The sequence below is a fragment of the Sciurus vulgaris genome, assembly GCF_902686455.1.
Source record: "Sciurus vulgaris genome assembly, chromosome: 14".
NCBI classification, from domain to species: Eukaryota; Metazoa; Chordata; class Mammalia; order Rodentia; family Sciuridae; genus Sciurus; species Sciurus vulgaris.
The window spans coordinates 97,490,530-97,511,582 of record NC_136475.1 but is presented as its reverse complement, the minus strand read 5'-3'; the positions used below and the strand labels follow the sequence as shown (position 1 = coordinate 97,511,582).

The 21,053-nt window shown below is 48.5% G+C and overlaps 1 protein-coding gene across 1 annotated transcript in view; it reads left to right on the top strand.

Annotated features, from left to right (window-relative positions):
- TRAPPC12 (trafficking protein particle complex subunit 12) overlaps positions 1-21,053 on the top strand; it is a 64,828-nt gene that overhangs the window by 5,659 nt on the left and 38,116 nt on the right. Inside the window, exons 3-4 of the mRNA XM_079110621.1 lie at positions 2,886-3,002; positions 19,620-19,733. Of these exons, the coding sequence (XP_078966747.1) occupies positions 2,886-3,002; positions 19,620-19,733 (231 nt within the window). The remainder of the gene's footprint in view (positions 1-2,885; positions 3,003-19,619; positions 19,734-21,053) is intronic.

Below are 21,053 nucleotides of genomic sequence, written 5' to 3'. Positions count from 1 at the left end.
ATTTACCATATAAATCCCTAATTCTATTTCTCTCAGAAAGAGTTGCGTTTGGGCTAAAGAACTAGAAACCACCACTAACCATCAGAGAAAGCAAATCAAAACCAAAGAGATGTCACCTCATGCGTGTTAGGATGACTGTTATCAAAAAGACAGGAGATAAGGAGTCTTAATAGGAATGCAGAGTAGTATGTCATTGTAGAAAGCACTATAGAGGGTCTTCAGGCAATTAAGAATCTTATGACCCACCAGTCCTGCTGCTTGAGTGTTTCCAAAGGAATCGAAATCTGTACCTCGAGGAATACCTGCATTCTCGTGTTCAGGGCAGCCTTGTTCATGATCACCAAGGTGGAGAATCAGCCTGGTGTCATCTCTGGAGGAATGGAATATGATGTGCACCCATGATGGACTGTCAGCCAGTCTTCAGAAAGAAGGACATCCTGTTATTTGTGACGGCCTGGACGACCCTGGAGGACATGAGGTTAAGTGAAGCAGCCCAGACAGAAACAGTTGGCCAAGGTCTTACTTGTACGTGGAATCTAAAAGAATTGAACTCATAGCAGAGAGTGGCGTGGTGGGTTCCACGGCTGGTAGGGAGGGAGAAACGAGTGCTGGTCAGTGAGTGACGCAGGGTGAGCAGACTGAGGACGTCACATGCATGTGCATGGTGACTAGCTGATAGTAGTGTTTTCTCGAGATCTGTGAGCACAGATTTGAGTATCCTGACACCCCAGCACACACACAAGTGCTGACTGCGGTCATCGGTGCACACATGCATATATCAAAGCATCACATTGTACACCTTATGTCAATTAAATAATTTTTAATAAATAAAATTTCTTTTTAGCCACTTTAAAAAAAAAAAAACAACTAGGAATCTAATGACTCAATTTTAGGCTTCAGTGAAGAGTGAGTATTTAAGAACACAGGACTTTTTTCCCCTCATCAGACAGCTAAAATCGTGTGTGTGTGTGTGTGTGTGTGTGTGTGTGTGTGTGTGTGACACATGCATTCCTAAATTAAGTGACCAAGGCACATGAGGTTAAGGAACTGTTTCCACCTCCCTCACGGCCACCCGAAGGAGGAGAGGAATCTTCCTATAAATCCAGAGAGCTGTGTTGCTAGAACTCAAGGGATTTCTTAAAATCCGCAAAATATCATGTGTGGTCTGCTTTGTCCCAGGCAAGGATGGGAACGTGGAAGAGACCCCACGTGAATACCAGGGTCTCACTCGTGGTCTGGCCATGGAGAGCACGCCTGGGTGTTAGTGGTTCTCCCGTCCTGAAATGGTTGTGGATCTGGTCCCCCACTTTGCAGTACAGGAATAGTCTTAGAGATCCTGTCTTGATTTTGGTGGCAAAGGACAAAACAGAACCTGGAGCAGCATGCTCCCAGTGTAGGGGCCTCTGTCAGCAGCACCACAGAAACAGGTGGTTGGGGTGGTGAAATCCACCCCAGCACAAGTCCTGATTGACTTTCTCTCCGCCTGCATCACACGAGCTCCCTGCTGTCCTTGGCGGTATCGCATTAGCTTTCCTGTGGCTGGAAGCCGAATTTGGGCTGAGTGAGAAGTCTGGACTTTGTCTGCCCCCTGCCCTCTGAGGGTATCCTAGTTTTAATGTCTCTCTTCAGCTCACCTGGGAGACCTCAGGACCTTTGTGCTCTGGGTCATCAGGCTGCCTGCCAGATGCTGAGAGCACACACCTTGGAGTGTTGAGCTGAGCCCATCTTGGGGCATTTCAGGAAGTCAGAGCCACTGCTCCTGCCACTGGTACCTCTCCTGAGGCAGCACCTCCAGAAGGATCGATCCAGAGCTCAGTCCCATCACTGCTGTGTGTCTTGGGCTGCCTGTGACTTCTCGGGGCGCCTGCAGCAGTGGCTCAGCGCTCTAGTGAGAGTCCTTGATGCTGACTCCTAGAAGCTTCGTGGCAGGCAGGCTGGCAGGCCTCAGCTCCCCCTCTGCCAGTACAGCTGCCCAAAGAGTACTGAGGCCTGTGTGTTGTCACGGTTCTCTCAGCACAAGCCCAGTGTGTCTGCTTGTCCCCATGTGTCATTTGACGTGGTAGCTTCTAGCTCAGGCAGGCTCTGCCCTCTCCTGGGGCTGCAGGGGATCGTGCTGGTTCAGGAACACCAGCCGCCCAGCCCTTCACTTTGGCCAGTCCTATGCTTCCTGCCAGTGAGACTTCTGGCCATACCAGGTTCTGGGTGCTTCTCTCCTGCCCTTCCAGAACTTCCCTTTAAATTGTACCTTGGGTTGTACTTCAGTTCTTTAGCCCATGTCCAAATGTGCACAATCAAAGGAGCCCATTAGGAAGCACTAAGAAACGCTCCAGCAGGACAGCAAACGTGCACCCACTTCTGCAAGCCTGGTCCTGGCCAGCAAGGCCGTGAGGGGTCCGCCACTCTCCATTGGCTTGGCTGGCATGGAGGAGAAGGTGGCACCTCCTCGGCACCAGTGGCGTCGTCTTCACCCTGACCCAGGAGGCGCTCTGGATTCATAGGCCGAGAGGGGAACAGGTGGGATTTGGGCTCAGCTCTTTTCAGGCCAGGGCATGGTACTCTTCCGTGACCACAAGCCCCTCATCCCCAGTAATGTCACCTCGCACTCCAGTGAGCCCCTCACAGGAAGCCTTCTGGCATGGTGCCACCTCTTGCTCTGAGCCTGGTACAAATAGTGGTGATTTACCATTTCCTTCTCAAAGAGAAATTCTGAAAACACACGTTTTATCAACAGTTGCAGTAATTTAGCTTCTGGTTAAGTTTTCCTCGACGAGAACCACTGTTCTTCCTTCTTGAGCCCGTGGAGTGAAAGCAGCTTTAGTTTTGGCTTCTGGGCAGCTGAGTTTAGCATTCCATCGTTCTGACATGTTTCCTCCCACCCTCTGCAGGGAGATGCAGTTAAAGACCTGATGCTTTGCTTCCTGGGTGAGAAAGCTGCGGCCAAGAGGCAGGTCTTAAACGCCAGCTCCGTGGAGCAGTCCTTCCTGGGGCTGAAGCAGCTCATTGTAAGTAGCAGTTCCCTGAGGTTCAGTGCGTTCTGTGGCTGCCGCACCTGCCTTCAGTTTCCCCCAGAAGCTGATTACTGTGATCATGTCACCAGAAGCACGGCACATCGATAAAACTTTGTTGGATCGGTACTGATCTTGTGCGGCAAAAACATGACATTGATATACTGATGATTTTAAGTCCAGGTATTTAAAAAGCCACACTTTATGTGACCAAATGACTTGAAGCAGCCTATTCTTGGATCAAATGTGTTTCATCAAGTCTAACTAGTACAGATAAATGATTTTGTGTTCTTTTTTAAGTATATGCTGTTTTCTCCATTTGGTATAGTAGGTTTATTGTTTAATGGGTGGATCCTAAACATTTTTTGATTTTGTCATGAATTCCTTGAGTAGATTTTTATAGTTCGTCAATTCTGGTCACCACTGCCCTCTTTCCAGCAAAAAGAATTTTAAGCACACTGGTGTGCTTTCTGAGGTCATCCAGGAGAAGCCTGCACGTTTTTCATGTGTATGCTCTGTGGGCTCCTAAGTAGCCTTGCCATCAGTGGACACTCCCTGATGCAGCCGCGGTTCAGACCGTTTCCTCTGCCCGAGGCCCTGCTCATGCACCCTAGGGTTGCTTGGCAGAGTTGTCCACTGGTCACCTGGGGTGGACACAGGCACCTCCTCCTGAGTCTGAGCACAGTCAATGGAGGGTTTTATTGAGGGTGTTTGAACAATGACCTTCTTGACTAGGAACAAGAAGTCTGTTCAGCTGCCCAGAACTCCGGTGTTGAAATCCTGCTGTCACCCTGCCTGTCACTGTGCACTGTCTGGGATGTCTACTCTGGATTTGGGGGAATAATCTGGGCATTATCATTTCAGCCTTTGAACAGGAGAGTGGGATGTCCTGCTTCACTCTTTTTAGGAGTTCTCTGGCTTGTCTTTCATAATTGTAACTAATTCTTCAGTACTCAGCTTCAAACTTCACCTATTTTAGGCAAGTTTCAGTGAGAGGTTTCGAGGTTTATTGAGGGTTTAACTTTGCAACCCATTTAAATCAGAAGTGAAGCCTGTGAACTTATAAGTGAAGAAGAGAAAGAGGTCTTCTTTTGGAGAAGCTCAAGATTCAGTCTCAATGTGGAGGTGTTCGTGGTGATACATAAATCACTTAGTTGCACAAAGACCTTATGAAAAATCTTTGAATAAAATAATCCATCCTTTTCTTTACTTCTCAGCTCTACTTTTAGGTCAGGATTTGAAAGTTAGGTGCATAACTTGTCCCCATTCTGCCAGAAATCGGTGATGTTTGAGAGGCAAAGTCCTGAACCGAAGCCGTGGGGGAAGAGGGAGCTCTTTCTTTTTGACAGTAGCACTTAGCTAAGTGCCATGATTCTTTTCCCAATGGGCAGGTCCTCTTGGATCCGGACACCTTTTGTGGCCTCCATCCTCTAGAGAGCCTTCCTGGTCAGGAGGAATCCAGCTGCCTGCCACAGTGACCAGGTCACCTGGAGCTGCCCTGCATGGGGTGCAACTCCAGCTCTGACAGTGCAGCCCAAGATGGACATGGAGTCCACAGGGAACCAGGAAAGAGGCTGCCCCCCACCGTGTCAACAGGGACAGGGCTCCTGGGACCCTCTCCTCTGGCCACCATGCTCCAGCGCACCTTCCTGGTGCTCTTGTCAGCACATTACTTGCCTACTGCAAGAGCCAGGAGAGAAAGCACTTAAACACCTCCTTCCGAAGCTCGTCCTTACGCTCTTGTGCTTTGGTCTTGATTGTTATCTTCCTTTAACTCCTGGTCATTTGCTCAGAAAGCTTTTTCGTGTCTTTCCACATGCTTTTGAGAATGCACTGGACCTTGGCAGAATGCTTAGTTACCCAGGCTCTGTCTTGCTGTATTATGTGGAAGATGACAGTCACTGGTATCAGTACCCAGAGCTGGCACTGGGACATAGGCAGAGCAGGGGTGTAAGAACTAAGGACCTGCCCAGCACCGTGACAGTCAGGAAACATCTGTTGCCCAGCTAAGCAGGGATCTCCAGGGCCTGATATGGTTGGCCCTTGACAGGCACAGCAGTGTGTCAGTGATACAGAAAGGACAGTGGGGTGGAAAAGGGAAAAGTGCATGCATTTTGCTTTTTAAAATCTTCAAAAAATTAATATAGTCTTAAGGTTCTCACTTGGCAGATTAGAAAACTAGACCTAGAAAGGTGGTTAGTTCAGGGCCGCCTCCCAGACATCCTCCCTGTCTCCAGTCACCAGAGCCCTCCCCCCGCCTGTCCCCCTGCTCCCTGCACAGCCCAGATGTCCCCCACCTCCGTCACTGACCCATTTCCATGGCCCATGTGAACTGATCACACAAGTAGACATTCCAGGGTGAAAGGCAGTGCTTCTCCTTCCCTTTATGAAATGCCCTGGAAAACCTGCTGGTCCGTCATCACGAGTAAGTGCTGTGAGGAGAGAGGAGCATTCGAAGCGTTTTGTTGCGTGTCCATACGCGCTGCACAGCCACTGGGGCCACAGTCCCTGATCTCTCAGCACACTCACTGTCTCTCTGCCTTTGATTATTCCGAGGATTAGTAAATTGATACACAGTAGCTCAGTTTTTTTTTTTTTTATATATACATTGAAAATACTTGAGGCCCTTAGAGATTTTTTACTGAGAGTCCTAACTGGGGAACTTATTTAACTGGGAAATGTATTCATAAAAAGATCATTACCAGTCTGTAAAAGATTAATAAATAATATAATTTTTTAAAAAAGAAAATGATTTGCAGGGCACCGGAAATTGCCTGCAACGCCTTGACGACTGGGGTTCTGCTTTTAAAACACAGGGAAAAAAAAAAAAAGATCATTACCTCGCCCTAGTATTTTAATTATGTCCTAAAATAATTCCTCTTGTCTAAGGCCAGGAAAGAGCTTCCAAATGTGTTCCTCGGTCAGGCCGGAGGGTTCCAGGGCTGTGATTCTCACAGTCTGAGGAGGAAGGCACGTCAGTCTCTTAGTGGAATCGTAGGAACAGTGAACAATTCCCTTTGAGTCTGAGGTGGAGAAAAGCCATGTACTGCCGTGTGCTACTGAGTGATTTTATTAGAATATTTTTCTTATCTTTTGGAAGTTATGTAATACACTTGTTCAGTTTTTGAAATAGAGTCTATATCTTATTTCCTAGTTTTAAAAGGTAATATTTATTTAAATTTAGGCACTTTTCTCCTATCAAACCAATTTCTTCATCAGAGTTTTGCTGTCGTATACAGTAATTACAAGGTTTTCATAACGTTTCCTACGTGCAGCCCAAAGTTTTATGTGGAACACTTTAAATCTAAACTAAGGGTAGTTTCTTCATGAGCATTTCTGATGTCTGACATTAAAAATGTAGCAGGACCACCAGGAGAGGACAGTGGAGAACAGTGCAGTAAAAACGGCAAAACACACAGAGAAAATAAGTAGCTTAGCTTCTAAGCAACTGTGGCGCAGTCCTGGAAAGTGCCCTGGCCTCTGGGTGACGCAGTTAGGTGCCTCCTGGAAGGACACCATGCAGCCTCCTGCCTGCCCTCAGGTCTCCCCACCTCTCCAGCACAGTCCTGCCTGAAACGCCAGGAGAGGTTGCTCAGAGCTGAACAGGGGCCAGCATACTTTCCTCTCTGCCATTTCCTCATTAATAGAGAGGCCACCTCTCATGCACTTCCCAAGATCAGAAGGCCAGGGTCATGCTGGACTGGTAGACTCAACTCCTACAAGGGCGCTTGGTGTGCTCAGCCAAGGAAGTGTCCACCTGCCTGCAGCTGGGAGAAGTGGGGAAGAAGAGGGAACTCAGCCAGCAGTCACTGTCTGCCAGCAGCAGGGTGAAGGCAGGGCTGGCCTCAGCCTCAGTCCCCACACGGTCAGCAGGCCCGAAGAAGAACAGCAGACAGGCTTCAACACACCAGCACCAGGGACAGAGTGCAGCTCAGATACACCCGGTGCAGATCAACCCAGGAACTAATCAATAAACAGTGGCCCTGACTTAGTTGAGTAATTATATGGGAAAAAAAATAAAGCTCTAAACCAAAACTTTTGTTTGGTTGGTTTTTGGTACTGGGGATTGAACCCAGGAATGCTTTACCACTGAACCACATCTCCAACCCCCTTTATTTTTAATTTTGAGACAGGGTCTTGCTAAGTTGCTTAGGGCCTCACCAAATTGCTGAGGCTATCTTTGAATTTCTGATTCTCCTTTCTCAGCTTCCTGAGTCACTGGGATCAAAACTTTTTTAACTTCATAAAGTGGAATTGTAGTGACTCAGGATAGAAAAGTGTTTCTTAAACGTGATACAAAAAAACCTAACCCTTGAAGGAGAAGATTGATAAATTTGCCACTTTGAATAAGTCGGAAATGTGTATACAGTGAAAACAACCATGAACAGCAGTTAAAAGGGAGCAGGAGGTGGAGAAGATACATGTAACTGACAGATTTGTATCCAGGATACAGAGAACTTCCTTGATTTAATAAGGAAAAGAAACAGAACAGCCCAGAAGAAAAACACAAAAGATAGGAAGAGGCGATTACTAGAAATAGCCAGCCAGTGGATGCGGGACGTGCTCAGCCTCTGTCCTTGTCAAGGACCTGTGAGTACAACAGAGTGCCACTGTGCCAGCCCCAGCTGTCGGCAGCACCAGCTGGCAAGGGAGGGCCACAAGCGTTGCTGGCAGAAACCTGACCACCACACAGTGCAGATCACGTTCACGGTGGCTACCTGAACGCCTCGTGTGGCCTTTGATCCAGCTGTCCCGCTTCCAGCTGTACGTAGTATAAACAGACATGTTCAAGAACGTTAAGCCAGGCACAGCGGTGCATGCCTGTCGTCCCAGCAGCTCAGGAGACTGAGGCAGGGAGATCCTGAGTTCAAAGCTAGCCTTAGAAAAAGCGAGACACTAAGCAACTCAGTGAGACCCTGTCTCTAAATAAAATACAAAATTGGGCTGGGGATGTGACTCAGTGATCGAGTGCCCCTGAGTTCAGTCCCCAGTACCAAAAAATATATAAAAAAAGAATTTTTCTTACATATTATTATTTGTATTAGTCAAAGATTTTATTGAAAACTCCAATAGCCAACCAGAAAAAGAAAACTGTGTTATATACCATCAGTTAAATCCTTAGGAGCATTTGAAACAAATGAACTGGAGCCACTTTCACCAATATGAATAAATTTCAAAAATAACATTGAGCAATAAGAGCAAACTGTACAGGCCATCTGTAGTATGCTAGCTTTCATTCATGTTTGCAAACAGGTGGTGACCCCTTTGCCACCTCTCTGCAGTCCAGGGAAGCCCTGAAGACCAAAGATCACTTTGGGCAGCAAAATCTGACCTGACCAAATGCGTTTGGCACCTGGCAGGATATTCTTCCATGTGTTTATTCCACACACACCTCTCTTTCCTTGCTCTGTACACTGCAGCCCTCCCTCCCCTGCCTGGCAGCGGGAATGGATAGTGTTCTCCTGCACGCAGACTGTCCCCTCAAGTTCGGGCTTGGAGACATCACTGTCCTTGGTAGTTTAGTGTCCCGCCCACACCCTTACAAACTGCCCCTCCTTCCTCTTTAGGAACCTGTGTCCCTGAAGTCACCTTCATGTCCTGCCCAGCCCCTGAAGGATCTGATGGCAGAGCTATGCTCAGCGAGGTGACCCAGTTATGGTCTTGGTTGACCCCCATTGGTGAGAGGAAGAATATTCCTAGACCTGGAAATGTCTTGAAATTCAAAGTAAACTTGAACTGTTGCCTAATAAGCATTTTGTATTCTCTCATCAGGAAAAAAAAAAAAAAAATTGGGGAACGTATGAACTGGAGATGGCAAACTTCTCTTAACATCTGGGCATTTTTTCCTCTTTTATTCCTTTTCAATCGTGATACAAGATCTCTGGAATGGCACATGCCTCTAATCCCAGCAACTCAGGAGACGGAGACAGGAGGATCACACATTCAAAACCAACCTCAGCAACTTAGCAAGACCCTGCCTCAAAATAAGATAAATAAAAAGGGATGGGGATGCGACTCAGTGGTTAAATTCCCAGTACCCAAAATAAATTGCGACACAGGAAAATTGCTCCGTCTCTCTTTCCCTGCTGGCCTGGCTGGCTCTCACACCAGGTGGCAGTCCAGATCTGAGTGAGCAGTCGGAGGATCTGAGCCTAGTCACCTTGGCCCTGAATTGCTGTGGGTGCACTCCCCACCCCCGAGTTCCCAGTCTGAGCCTGACCCTTGCCCCTTTGCCCCGACCTGTGTCCTCAAGCCGGCCAGCCAACATGCAGCCTGGTTTCCCTCTAAGTGAGAAAAGTGGCCAGGCCCACCAGATTCCTGTGATGGGCTGTCTTGTGTTATTAATTTTTGCAAGGACTTGGGTCCTTACTCTAAAAAAAATTGGCTCTCGGATTAGTGGAATTTTTTTAGATATGACTGCTTATCATTTATGACCCATCAATACAAATCAGAACATTGCTTAACCAAATAGTGCACACTTAGTCAGTAGCAGCAATTATCCAAGTAAATCTTTTAAGTCAGCCATCTGTGGGAAAATTATGTTGAGAGAAACAAATAGGAGCATAAACATTTCTGCTTTCTAGTTCAGAAGCCACCTTTTAGAAGATTTGTACTTACTAAAAACAATGAATAATTAAGATGGTAGGTTTTCGCTTCATTTTTAATAGTAGTGATCTAGTTGAAATGTAGAGAAAATATCTTGTATATGAAATCATAGCAAGTGCTGACGGCTTTTATATGATGTTTTTACTGGTTTTAATCATTTATGGAGCACTTCATACTTACAAAGTTCTTTCAAATAATTTTATTAAACATTTAAATGTTTTACTGATGGTGGATGTTTATATATACTGGATATAAAATGAGATAGGAGCATTTACAGTGTAATATTTCTTGTTTGTTTCAAAAATATATAAATATCTATGAGCAGGTTTTCTCATATATTTTTGCACCCACACATATTCTAATTTGAGGCCTGTCAAGCTGAGTTCATGGGGAGCTGTACAAGCACCTAGAACAGAATGTCAGGGAACTGCAGCCCACTACAGTGGTCCTTAGTATCGATGGAGCCCCCAAGAGGACCAAACTCTGCAGTACTCTTGTCTCAGGTAAAATGGCACTGTATTCACATCTGTCCTGTGCACATTCTCCAGTATACTTTGTCAGTTCTAGGTCACGCATAATGCCTGCTGCAACATCAGCGCTTTGTAAATAGTTATTATACAGTATTGTTTAGGAATGATGACAAGAAAGCAAAGTCTGTACATGTTCACCACAGGCAGTTTTGGCTTTTTTTAAGTGTTTGTGGCTGACCTGTGGTTCATTGGATCCTCAGGTGAGACCCATGGATATGGAAGGCAAAGTATGGATCTAAATCCTTATGTTGTTAAGGGAAAAGAAGAAACCTGTCCTTTAACTGCCTTATTTAGTAACTTGTACCTTCATACTTGGTTTTTGAAAGTCTGCATTTCAAAGACCGTGTATTTTGTTTCTCTGTCAAGCCCTGCCATGGGTGCAGAGGTGGTTGGTGTTCCTCTGGGGCCGTCACCACAGTAGAGAGATGGGCACGCACATACGTGACCCACTTCCAAAAGGTCAGGTAGTAAAAGCTGCTCTGATGGGTGTGTGGCCTGTCCTTTCTTTCACAAGACTTTCTTTTCCTGATCTCACAAAGTTCTTGTCTGCTTCAGAAAAATTGTAAAGAAAGTATGCACAGACCCACTGCCTTTGCCATTTTCATGCTTATTCATATATGTGATATATTTTTAGGTATATGATCGTGTATATTTATGTGTGTTCTACATAGCACGTATGTGTATGAAGATGAATGATATATGTGTATTCGTATAGATACTACACAATTTCATATTATGCTTATTTAGATGTTCACGTCTTTTTATTACTTATTTTAAATTTCCCATATTAATGAGTGTTTAATTGGCAGTTTGAGTGAGAATCATCCATATTCTGGTCTGATATTTATTTTTCATTTCTTCTGTGTGCAGTATTTCATTGAAACTGTTTTATAGTGCTGGCTTACTGGTTATGAGTTCTTTTGAAGTCTTATGGTAAGGTTTTATTTTGCCTTCAGTTCTGAAGGATAGCTTTGCTGAATATAGCAATTTTGGTTGCTGTTGTCTTTCAATGATTAATTTTATTCCAAGCCCTTCTGGCTTTTAGGATCTAAGCTGAGAAATAAGTAGAAATTCTAATTGGCCTCTTAATGTGATCTACCTTTTCTCTCTTGTAACTTTTAGAATTCTATCCTTATTCTGTATATTAGGCATTTTGATTATAATGTGTCTTGTTTTGGGGGGGCTTAGACCCAAGGGCATTTTAAAACTGGCCTGCATCTCCAGCCCTTTTTTAATTCTAATTTTATCTTGAGACAGCATCTTGCTGAGTTGCTCAGGGCCTAAGTTGAGGCTGACCTTGAACCTGCAATCCTTCTGCCTCAGCCTCCCAAGTTGTGAGGACTATAAGCATGTGCCACCACACCCAGCTACCCATGTCTTGAGGATCCTTTTGGATCTTGTCTATTTGCAATTCTAAACGTCTCTTGGTTTTGGATTTCCATCTCATTCCTAAGGTTTGGACATTTTTCTAATAGTTTACTGAAAATGTTGTGCGTTCCTTTAGTTTGTTTTTCAGTACCTTTACCTATGACAGTGCCAAATTAGAGTATTTTGGTTGAGGTCTCTTAACATATTTTCTTCATTGTCAACCTAACCTAAATCAGAATACTGTGATACAGGCACATTGATGTTTGTAGGAGCACAGGTCACTGTGGTCATGTTGCAGAACAGCCCAGGCACCCATCGACGGATGAGTGGATGAAGAAATGTGGTATATATTCACAGCAGAGCTACACTCAGCTATATAGAGAATGAAATGAATGGAACTAGAAACCAACACAGGGGGAAGTGGGATAAAGGGAAAAGGGGGGACCCTATGAAAATAGGAGGAAGGTTAATGGAGTAGAAGGAGGGGAGCGAGGAGAAAGAGGAGGACAGGAGAGGGGAGAGACTGCAGGATGCAGCTGAAAAATCACACTCTGCACACCTGCGACTCTTGCACAGTGAATTCCACCTTTGCATATATCTAGAAAGCACCAATTTAAAAAAAAAAAAAAAAAATGGATGGAAGAAAGACCAGCAGAGTAGAGAAAGGGAAATGGGGAGAATTGGGAGTTAGGACTGGAGACGGAAGTACTGGGGGCTGAAATGGAGCCAGTTACATTCCACGCATGTGCGAGCACTTAGAGTGAACCCTGCTGTTATGTATAACTACAGTGCACTAATAAAAATGAAAAGGAAACAAAGAGCCTTTAAGTCAAGACTTATCTCAGTAGCTGCGTAATCTGAAACTGTTATAAAGACCTTTGGATTGAGCCCTCTCTCATTGAGCTCTTTTCTGCATATTTCATCTTTAGCATAAATCTTAGGAAGCAAATCACTAGGTCAAAGAGTATAGTCAGTTTTTGAAGCTCATATTGCATATTGATTTTCAATAACATGCGTGCACGTGCTTTAGCATCGCCTTCTTTCTTTGTAAATGGTTTTCTGACTTCTTAGGCTTCCAGAGGCATTTGCTTTTATTATTTTATTTCTTACTGACTTTCCTTATGCTGTGAATTTTGTATCTGCTCCACAGTTCTTTGAGTGTCATACACGTACAGTGATGAAATACTTTCAGAAATTGAACAGCAGTGCCCTGGACAAGGCCACTGCCCCAAGGAGCTTACCCAGTGGAGGGACAGGATGTAGTCCTAATTAAAAGTTAAGGTTGGAGCCATGCGTGCTGGCTTTTAGAATTCACAGCCACTTGGAAGCTAAAGCAAGAGAATTTGCTTTTTGGAGTTTGAGGCTAGACTGGGCAACATAGTGAAACCCTGTCTCAAAAAAAATTGATAAAAGGACTGGGATGACCTTGGAGACAGAGCACACCTGAGTTCAGTCCAGCACCACACCTACACACGAGCAGACTGGGCCAGGCTGGGCCTCTGCTGGGGCAGCGTGCTGACGCACCACATCCACACCCTTGCTCCATTGGGGCCCTTCAGGGGCATTTTCAGTGTCTTTTCCAGTCCATCACCACCACCCTCAGACCCACATAAAATTATATACTAAGGAGTAGCTTCTGGATAATGTTCACCTTTGGGGACTACTGATCATTGTTATCTAAGATTCTTTTATCCCCAAGAACTGAACCCCATCTATTGGAGGCACTCAGAACATGTGCTCTGGGGTGCAGGGTGAGTGGTTTTGCCATGGACTGGAAGGTAGGCGCAGCACCAGGAGCCCTTGACTGTGACTGGAGAAGCCCCTGGGAGGGGAAGACAGGCAACAGGGGAGGGAGCCTGGAGGCAGGACGGGCTGCACCGTCATCTCCAGCTCTGGCATGGCCACGAGACTCAGAGGTGAAGCCCATTGAATGGTGGGTGTCACTGTGCTTCCTGGGCCTGCACTGTGGCCGTAGCCCAGGGTGGTCCATTCCGGTTAGTGAGAACTCCCTGTGCCTTTACACAGGTGGGCAAGGCAGCTGGTGATGCAGCCTGACAGGGCCTGACGGGGCTGTTCGTGCAGGACACCAGCAGGACTTGAGTGAAGAAGAAAACAGGGAGGTGTGCCAGGCTGTGCTATGCACTTAGTAAGTGCCTGCTGTGTGCAGAGGGTGTCATTCATCTGTTGCACACAAGTAGCAGTTATCTCTGCTCCCAAGGACCCTCCTAGAAGAAAAACACCCCCACACTTCTGCATAGTTGAAATTATGGCCTTTGATGGGTATTGGTACAAATTAATGATTAATATTTATGGTTTCTGTTAACTTTTAAACCTAAAGTTTTATTCCCAAAAACTGGCTTTTACTCTTCTAACCATTGCGTCCCCTATTATTCAGCTAGAACTTCTCCATCCTATAACTTCTCATACTGCTTCCCTTTGTGGTAGTCAAAAGCTGAGTCCTTGGGCTCAAGGGAATGTAATCTGAATTTCCTTTATCCTGTGACAACTTGGCCTTGCAGTGACAAAGGAATAAGGTCACATTTTCTGAGTCTCCCACTGCTGTCCTAGAAAACTTGGTTCAGAGCTTTTGGACAATGCTAGGAGAGTGACACATGACCAGCCAAGGAAAACCCACAACTCTTGAATGGTGTTCTGATTATGATCAGTTTCAGGGCTGGGGATATAGCTCAGTTGGTAGAGTGCCTGCCTCGCAAGCACAAAGCCCTGAGTTCAATCCCCAGCACCAAAAAAAAAAAAAAAAAAAAAAACAACATCAATTTCAGTTTCTGAGAAGCTGGCACGTGTTCGGATATCCAGAGCAGACTGTCAGACGGTGCGCTGTCTACACTGATGCTGCTTACTCTCCTGCAGTCATTGGAACTCACGGTGTAAGGCGCTGGCTATGGTGGGGCATGCCTGTAGTCCAGCTACTTGGGAGGCTGAAGCAGGAGAACCAGTTGAGCCCATGACTTCATGACCAGCCTGTGCAATGTAGCCAGACCCTGTCTCCAAAAAAAGAAAAGAAATAAAAATCATGTCTTGAGAACATTTGAGGATGCAAGACTGTTTAAAGCTACAGAACAGCACTCGCTCAAAGAAAGATCAGGAAGATACCTAAGAGACGTGTCACAGTTTATGGTCGCTTTCTTTTCTGCTTCGACCCTTCCTACCTTCTGCCATTCCTGTGACGAGGGGAGCGAGCCGCGTTAGCGTCACCAGCGGACTGCAGTGTTGCAGAGGTGCTGGCCCACCTGCTGCTGCTTCTGCGTTCCCAGAACTGACACCTACTTGCCCTCCAGAGCCTGGATGCATCTCCCAGATCCTCGCTGTACGGGCGGCATCCTGCCCAGCCTCGTGCCCTGCACTCCTGTGCCAGACTGGGCCCTTCTTTGCACCTTTCCACTAAGCCAGCTCAGTGGCCCCTTTCCCACAGGGTGCTTCCAAAGAACACTAGGCGCCCTCTCACATTTTTCTCAGAGATGTTTATCAGAAGTTGAATTGTTCTAAAGGATGTCTGCCATTGATTTCCAGCACTGTGACGATATTTGCCGCCACCACATAGGACTCCAGCTCAGTCCCTCCAGGTGGTGAGCGTGGCCATGTGGCCCTCAGCTCTCCTGCAGTGCCCTGTGCAGGGCGGCACACTCTGCAGCACTTGCCAGTCTGAGCCTGTCCTGCCACCCTCAGAGCACTGGGGATCCTGGCACTGGACGCCACCCCATCCTCCTGCCCACCCCCAGCCTTGTAGCTGCCTGAGAGTACTCTGCTTCCTGGCCAGCTCCATTTCTCCTGAGCACCTCCACCTGGGGTGCCAGTGTCATGCAGGGCTCCCCCCAGGACCAGGGCCAGTGCCGTGGGACACCCTCCTGGCAGGCCGTGCTCTCACACCCACTTGCACCCCACATTCATTGCACAAGGCTCAGCAGGCAGTTTCTCCCCCAGCCACATGGCCATGTTGTGAGCACATGGGTGTGTGTGTATGAGGGTGTCACACGTTTGTGTGCGGGGACGTGTAAGTACCTCTGTAGTTATCCTTCTCTGTGACGCCCCTTGTGCTGAATTCATCTGTGCTTCCTGTCATGGGCCAGTCGGGCCCTGTGCCTGTGGTCCATGCCCGTCCCCCAACAGCAGTGGCCTAGACCTAGAGTCAGCAGCATTTTCTGTAAAAGAGCCCGGCGTTTTCTAGGCGTCCTGGCTGCGCTGCTCAGATCTCTACTACAGCCAAGCACAAAGCCACAGGCAGTGCACAGCAAGTACAGGCCTCCCGTGAACTTAGGAGCGCCTGGCGGGACTGCCTCCCCCCCCCCCACCCCACCCCCGCTGCTTGCAGATGGCCAGACATCCTGTCCGCTGCTTCTCTTACTTCAGCTGGGCCCCTCACATTCACCCATCGCTCGGGGGTCTGGTGCTTTCACAATGTGACGCGTGTCACCTGTGGCCAGTGTTCTGGGAGGCTGGTGAATGCAGCACAGCTCACCTCACCTACCTACTGCGTTGCCCTCTCACAGGCCACACCCTCCTATGTGGCCCGTCTTCACTGCCTGCCCCCTGCCCCTGCTGCCCCAGCCCAGCTCCCTGGGCCAGTTCATACCTGTCCCAGGTGTAGGTCCTTTCCTGAGGGAAGTCTGCCCCAGGTCTCAGTTTAAGCCAAGTGCCATTATGTATATGCAGAAAGCATCAATCAAAAGTAAGTAAAGGCCAGGCGGGGCAGTGCATGCCTTTAATCCCAGCGGCTTAGGAGGCTGAGACAGGAAGATTAAGAGTTCAAAGCCAGCCTCAGCAACTTGGTGAGGCCCTAGGCAACTCAGCATGACCCTGTCTCAAAATAAAATATTAAAATGGGGCTGGGGATGTGGCTCAGTGGTTGAGTGCCCTGGGTTCAATCCCTGGTACCAAAATAAAAAATATAGGAGTAAGAGGAAGATCAGCAGAGCAGAATAGGAAAAAGAAGGGAAGAGAAGTGGGGAAGGGGATAGGGATTGAGATCAAATTCCTGGCATGTATGATTTTTGTCAGGATGAGCCCACTACTACGTATAATCATAATGCTTTAATAGAAAAGCAAGAACCTCGAGCCATTTACTTCATGGTACATTATTCACTGTGGTGGGAAACCCATGGGAAGTGGGCGTAAGTACAGTGCAGGTTCTTCTGGATGCACAGAACAGTCCCCGAAGATCACAACTGAGATTAAATCAGAGCAGACTAAGGAAAACAAAAAGTATAGTACACAAGTCAATTATTTCCCTGTGTTCCTAGAAAAAAAATCAGATGATCAAGTGCCACCAACAGGCAAAGCCAGAATGGCGGGCCTGGGAGCTGGGAAGGTGCATAGCTGAGGCGAGAGGTATGGGATCCCGGATAGGCACAGAGGGCACAACTTGGCAGGTCTTCCCTCCCACTCCTCTGCATTTGCAATGCAGAGAAAATATGCACAGCCACTTACATTACATAAAGTGATTATCGCATTGAAATTTAGACTAGAGACAGCATTTGGAAAGCATTTTAGTAAATTATCTTAACCAGTCTAAAAATACTCCTGAGCTGTCAACCAGAACGTGGAAGTCCTGCATTTCTTGAGTGCTCTGCTGCAGTTGGGACAGTCGGGAGGAACGTGCCCAGTGTCCTCTTCACAGTTGACCAGAGGTTCTGTCTTGTTCCCGGAGCTGCAGGCACTCAGAGGAAGCAGCAGCTTTAGTGGCAAAGAGCCTGGCAGCATGTGTGCGTGGCAGTGTCCTCACGTTAAAGGAAGAAAGAAAAGTACAAGACGTCCTGAGGCGCCTCGTTGAGTCTTGGTCCGTTGCTGTCTGCACCCTGCTGGCTGGTGGCAGACTGGCAGTGGGGCCCACCCTCAGTGCACGGAGCCAGAGAGGAGGAAGCTTACCAGAGAAAACAGGAAGACACATCTAGCCTGAGCACACCAGCACCCTGACACGCAACGCATACAAGGACCTGGAGTGGCGGGCATGCTCACTCACTGCTGGCGGGAAGTCCAAGTGGGGCTGCCATCTTTGAAAGCAGTGTTCTTACCATACGTCCAGCAAGGAAACCGCTGCATTACCTGCTGGGTGCTTCACCTATGAAGTTAATTGCATGCGTCCACACCCAACCTGCATGTGGTTGCTGCTTGACTCATGACTGTCCAAAATGAAAGGCAACCCAGACTTACTTTAGTAGGTGAAGGGATAAACAGCAGCATCCATTCAGCACAAGACATGAACTCTGACCCCACTTGCCTCAGGCCAGTGGGGCAGTGGCAGCCAGGCAGTATTGAGGTTCCAGCCCAAGCCACTTGCTATTCTCATAAACAGTCTGGCCAAAGGGTGTGTGCGCACACCCCCGCACCCACGTAGGACAGCAAGAAGAGGTCCTCCCCTGGAGAGGTGCTGGGCCTCGCTGACAGCAAGGGAGGGCATCCTGGTGTGCATGGGAGAGCTTGGGGCCAAATGCACTGTTCACGCTGCATGCGAGCTTCATGCCTGGCCCTGCACTAGGCGCTTGCATGTGCTGACACCATCAGGTGGGGTCAGTGGCCTCAGCTCCTACACTCATCTGACCCTGATCCCGCGCGGTCCGACAGCCCCCTCAGCCCTTAGGAGGGACTCATTGAGATCTCAGGAATCCCAAGAAAGGACTGCAGCACCCCTTCTGTGGAAAGCGGGCTTTCACTAGTAGGGCCCACGTTCTGCATCCTGGCACTTACACTCATCTGCCAGCCAGCAGGAGCATGCACCAGCTAGAGGATGGAGAGCCGGGCCACATGCTCTGGTGCAGGTGTTGCCAACTTCCTGGCATCCTGTTGCCCCTGGGACAAGTATGGCCCCTCGAGGATGGCCCAGCGTTTCCAGCTTCTCTTCACTCTCTCACTATCTGGCACCAGCCATCGTGGATTCGTTTCTGCTCAGGCTCACTCTGTCCTTTGAGGCTCCCTCTGCCTTCAGGGTCCTTGACCTGCTCTCTTGAACTGTTTCCTACTCTTGCTGGGTGATGGTGTGCACATGCTGGTGCAGTGCCCGTCCTGCTGGGTGACTGTGTGCTGGTGCAGTGCCCGTCCTGCTGGGTGACTGTGTGCTGGTGCAGTGCCCGTCCTGCTGGGTGACTGTGTGCTGGTGCAGTGCCCGTCCTGCTGGGTGACTGTGTGCTGGTGCAGTGCCCGTCCTGCTGGGTGACTGTGTGCTGGTGCAGTGCATGTCCTGCTGGGTGACTGTGTGCACATACAGTGCCTGTCCTGCTGGGTGACTGTGTGCTGGTGCAGTGCCCGTCCTGCTGGGTGGGCGTGTGCAGGTGCAGTGCCCATCCTGCTGGGTGACTGTGTGCTGGTGTAGTGCCCGTCCTGCTGGGCGACTGTGTGCTGGTGTAGTGCCCGTCCTACTGGGTGACTGTGTGCTGGTGCAGTGCCCGTCCTGCTGGGTAGGCGTGTGCTGGTGCAGTGCCCATCCTGCTAGGTGGGCATGTGCTGGTGCAGTGCCTGCTGACTGCTTGTTGGGAGCGTGCTGCGTTCTCTCCCTTGTTCATTTGCCTGGCAGCCCTGCTTCCTCTACTAGCTGGAGCAGAAATATTATGAGCCCAAAAAAAGAGCTGGTGTATGGCGGTCAGCCACTTTCCAGCCCCTAGGGGCCCACATTGAAGCATCACAAGCACAAGAAAGTAGGCTGTGTGGGTTGGGCCAGGACCCACTGTCTTGGCGTGACGCATTGATTTCTTTCATGCTGCTAATAGGAGCGAGCACTGAACACTGGAAGCCCTGATTTTATGGTCCGTGTACATTGTGCACATAAAAATAAATGTATCCCATGCATAGCATTAAATTAAATTATTGGTTTTAAACTGATGGAAATTGCAAGATAGAGCCATCTTGCTAAAAGGATATCAGCCATACAGGTTGGGGTCTGGGCGAGCCGTCCAGTTAGGCTATGTTTTGTCAGGTAGTAACTTGCAGAGGTTTGGGACGGTCACCTGGAGCCGTCCCTCCACGGGCCCTTCTGTTGGTGATTGTGCGTGTGAGGTGGACGGGGCGCTGGCCGACCTTGCCCCATTCCTGATGGCTGTGTGGAGCTGCTCCCAGCCTGCCCATGGTGCACCTTTAGTCACAAGCCCCTCGTGTCTTACAGAGCTGCAGAAACTGGAGGGCTGCCGTCGACCTGTGCGGACGCCTTCTCACAGCTCACGGCCAAGGCTACGGCAAGAGTGGGCTGCCCACCAGTCACACAGCAGACTCGCTGCAGGTGAGCGCACCTCCACCCCTCAGTTGCTGCGTTGTGTTCCTTGTCCTGAGCTTAATCTCCACGTGAGCTGGAGTCTCCCGCAGCCCTGTTGTGCATCGGCCTCTGTGCTGCCTGGGCCTCGCCTGAGGCGGGCAGGGGGCTCTGTACTATAACGGAAACCAAGTTGCTCTGAAGGCTTGCCAGGCATGGGAAGTGGGCTCCACCACTGTATGCTCTCCCTGGAGCAAGTGTAGCTGCCCTGATTAGGGAGAACCTGAAACAGAATTTCCAGAGTAGGGTTGTGACTGGAAGGGCATTCGTCAAACAAGAAGGAGCAGCTTCGAGGCACAGTGGCACATGCCTGTAATCCCAGCAGCTTAGGAGGCTGAGGCAGGAGGATCGTGAGTTCAAAGCAAGCCTCAGCAAAAGTGAGGCACTACACAACTCAGTGAGACCCTGTCTGTAAATAAAATACAAAATAGGATTGGGGGTGTGGCTCAGTGGTCCAGTGCCCTGAGTTCAATCCCCAGTACCCTAAAAAAAACAGCGAAGAAGAGCAGCTTCAGGAGTGCTTCGGTTCTCACTGTTCCTGGGGAGTGTTCTGTTTTTTGCAGTACTGGGACAAATAACGTGTTGAACCCTTGTAGATAGCTAAGAGAGTAGATTTTGTGTTCTCAAAACACAAACACAAAATACTATATACGAGTATTTGTACAATACATTATTTCAGCCATCCCCAGCCCTTTTTATTTTCCCTTTTGAGACAGTCTCACTAAATTGGTTAGGGCTTCACTGAATTGCTGAGGTTGACCTCAAACTTGAGATCCTCCTGCCTCAGCCTCCTGAGTTGCTGGAGCCACCACACCCAGGTAGGAGTTTTTAACTTTAATCCTAACTTCCTGGGGTTCCACAGGACTGACTCATCACCAGATGTTGCAAAGCTATGAAGAGCTTATGGGGGTAACTGTGGGGAGGCTGGTGGTCCAGCTCTTGCAGGTGGACTCCTTCCTCTTGGATGACTTCATGCCAGGAGCCTGCACGTGTGGGCTGGGGAGGACAGGCAAGCCTGCCTCAGGTGCCCTTGTGCCTCCTGGCCCCTGCTGGCCCCTCCCTCTGTGCCTCACCCAGCACCACCCAGCACAGGCCCTCGCTGGAAGGGTGCCTTGGCTCCGACTCGCCTCCACCCAGCACCCGTAGATGGCCTTGCCTTCCTGTTCGCAGGCTGGAAGCAGCTTCTTGCCACCCCAGGTTCAACAAGGCTCCTCACCCTGCAGATGGCTCCAGCCCAGAGAGGAACACAGGCACTAGTCTGAGACCTGTCTTCTCCCCTTGCTTGCTGTA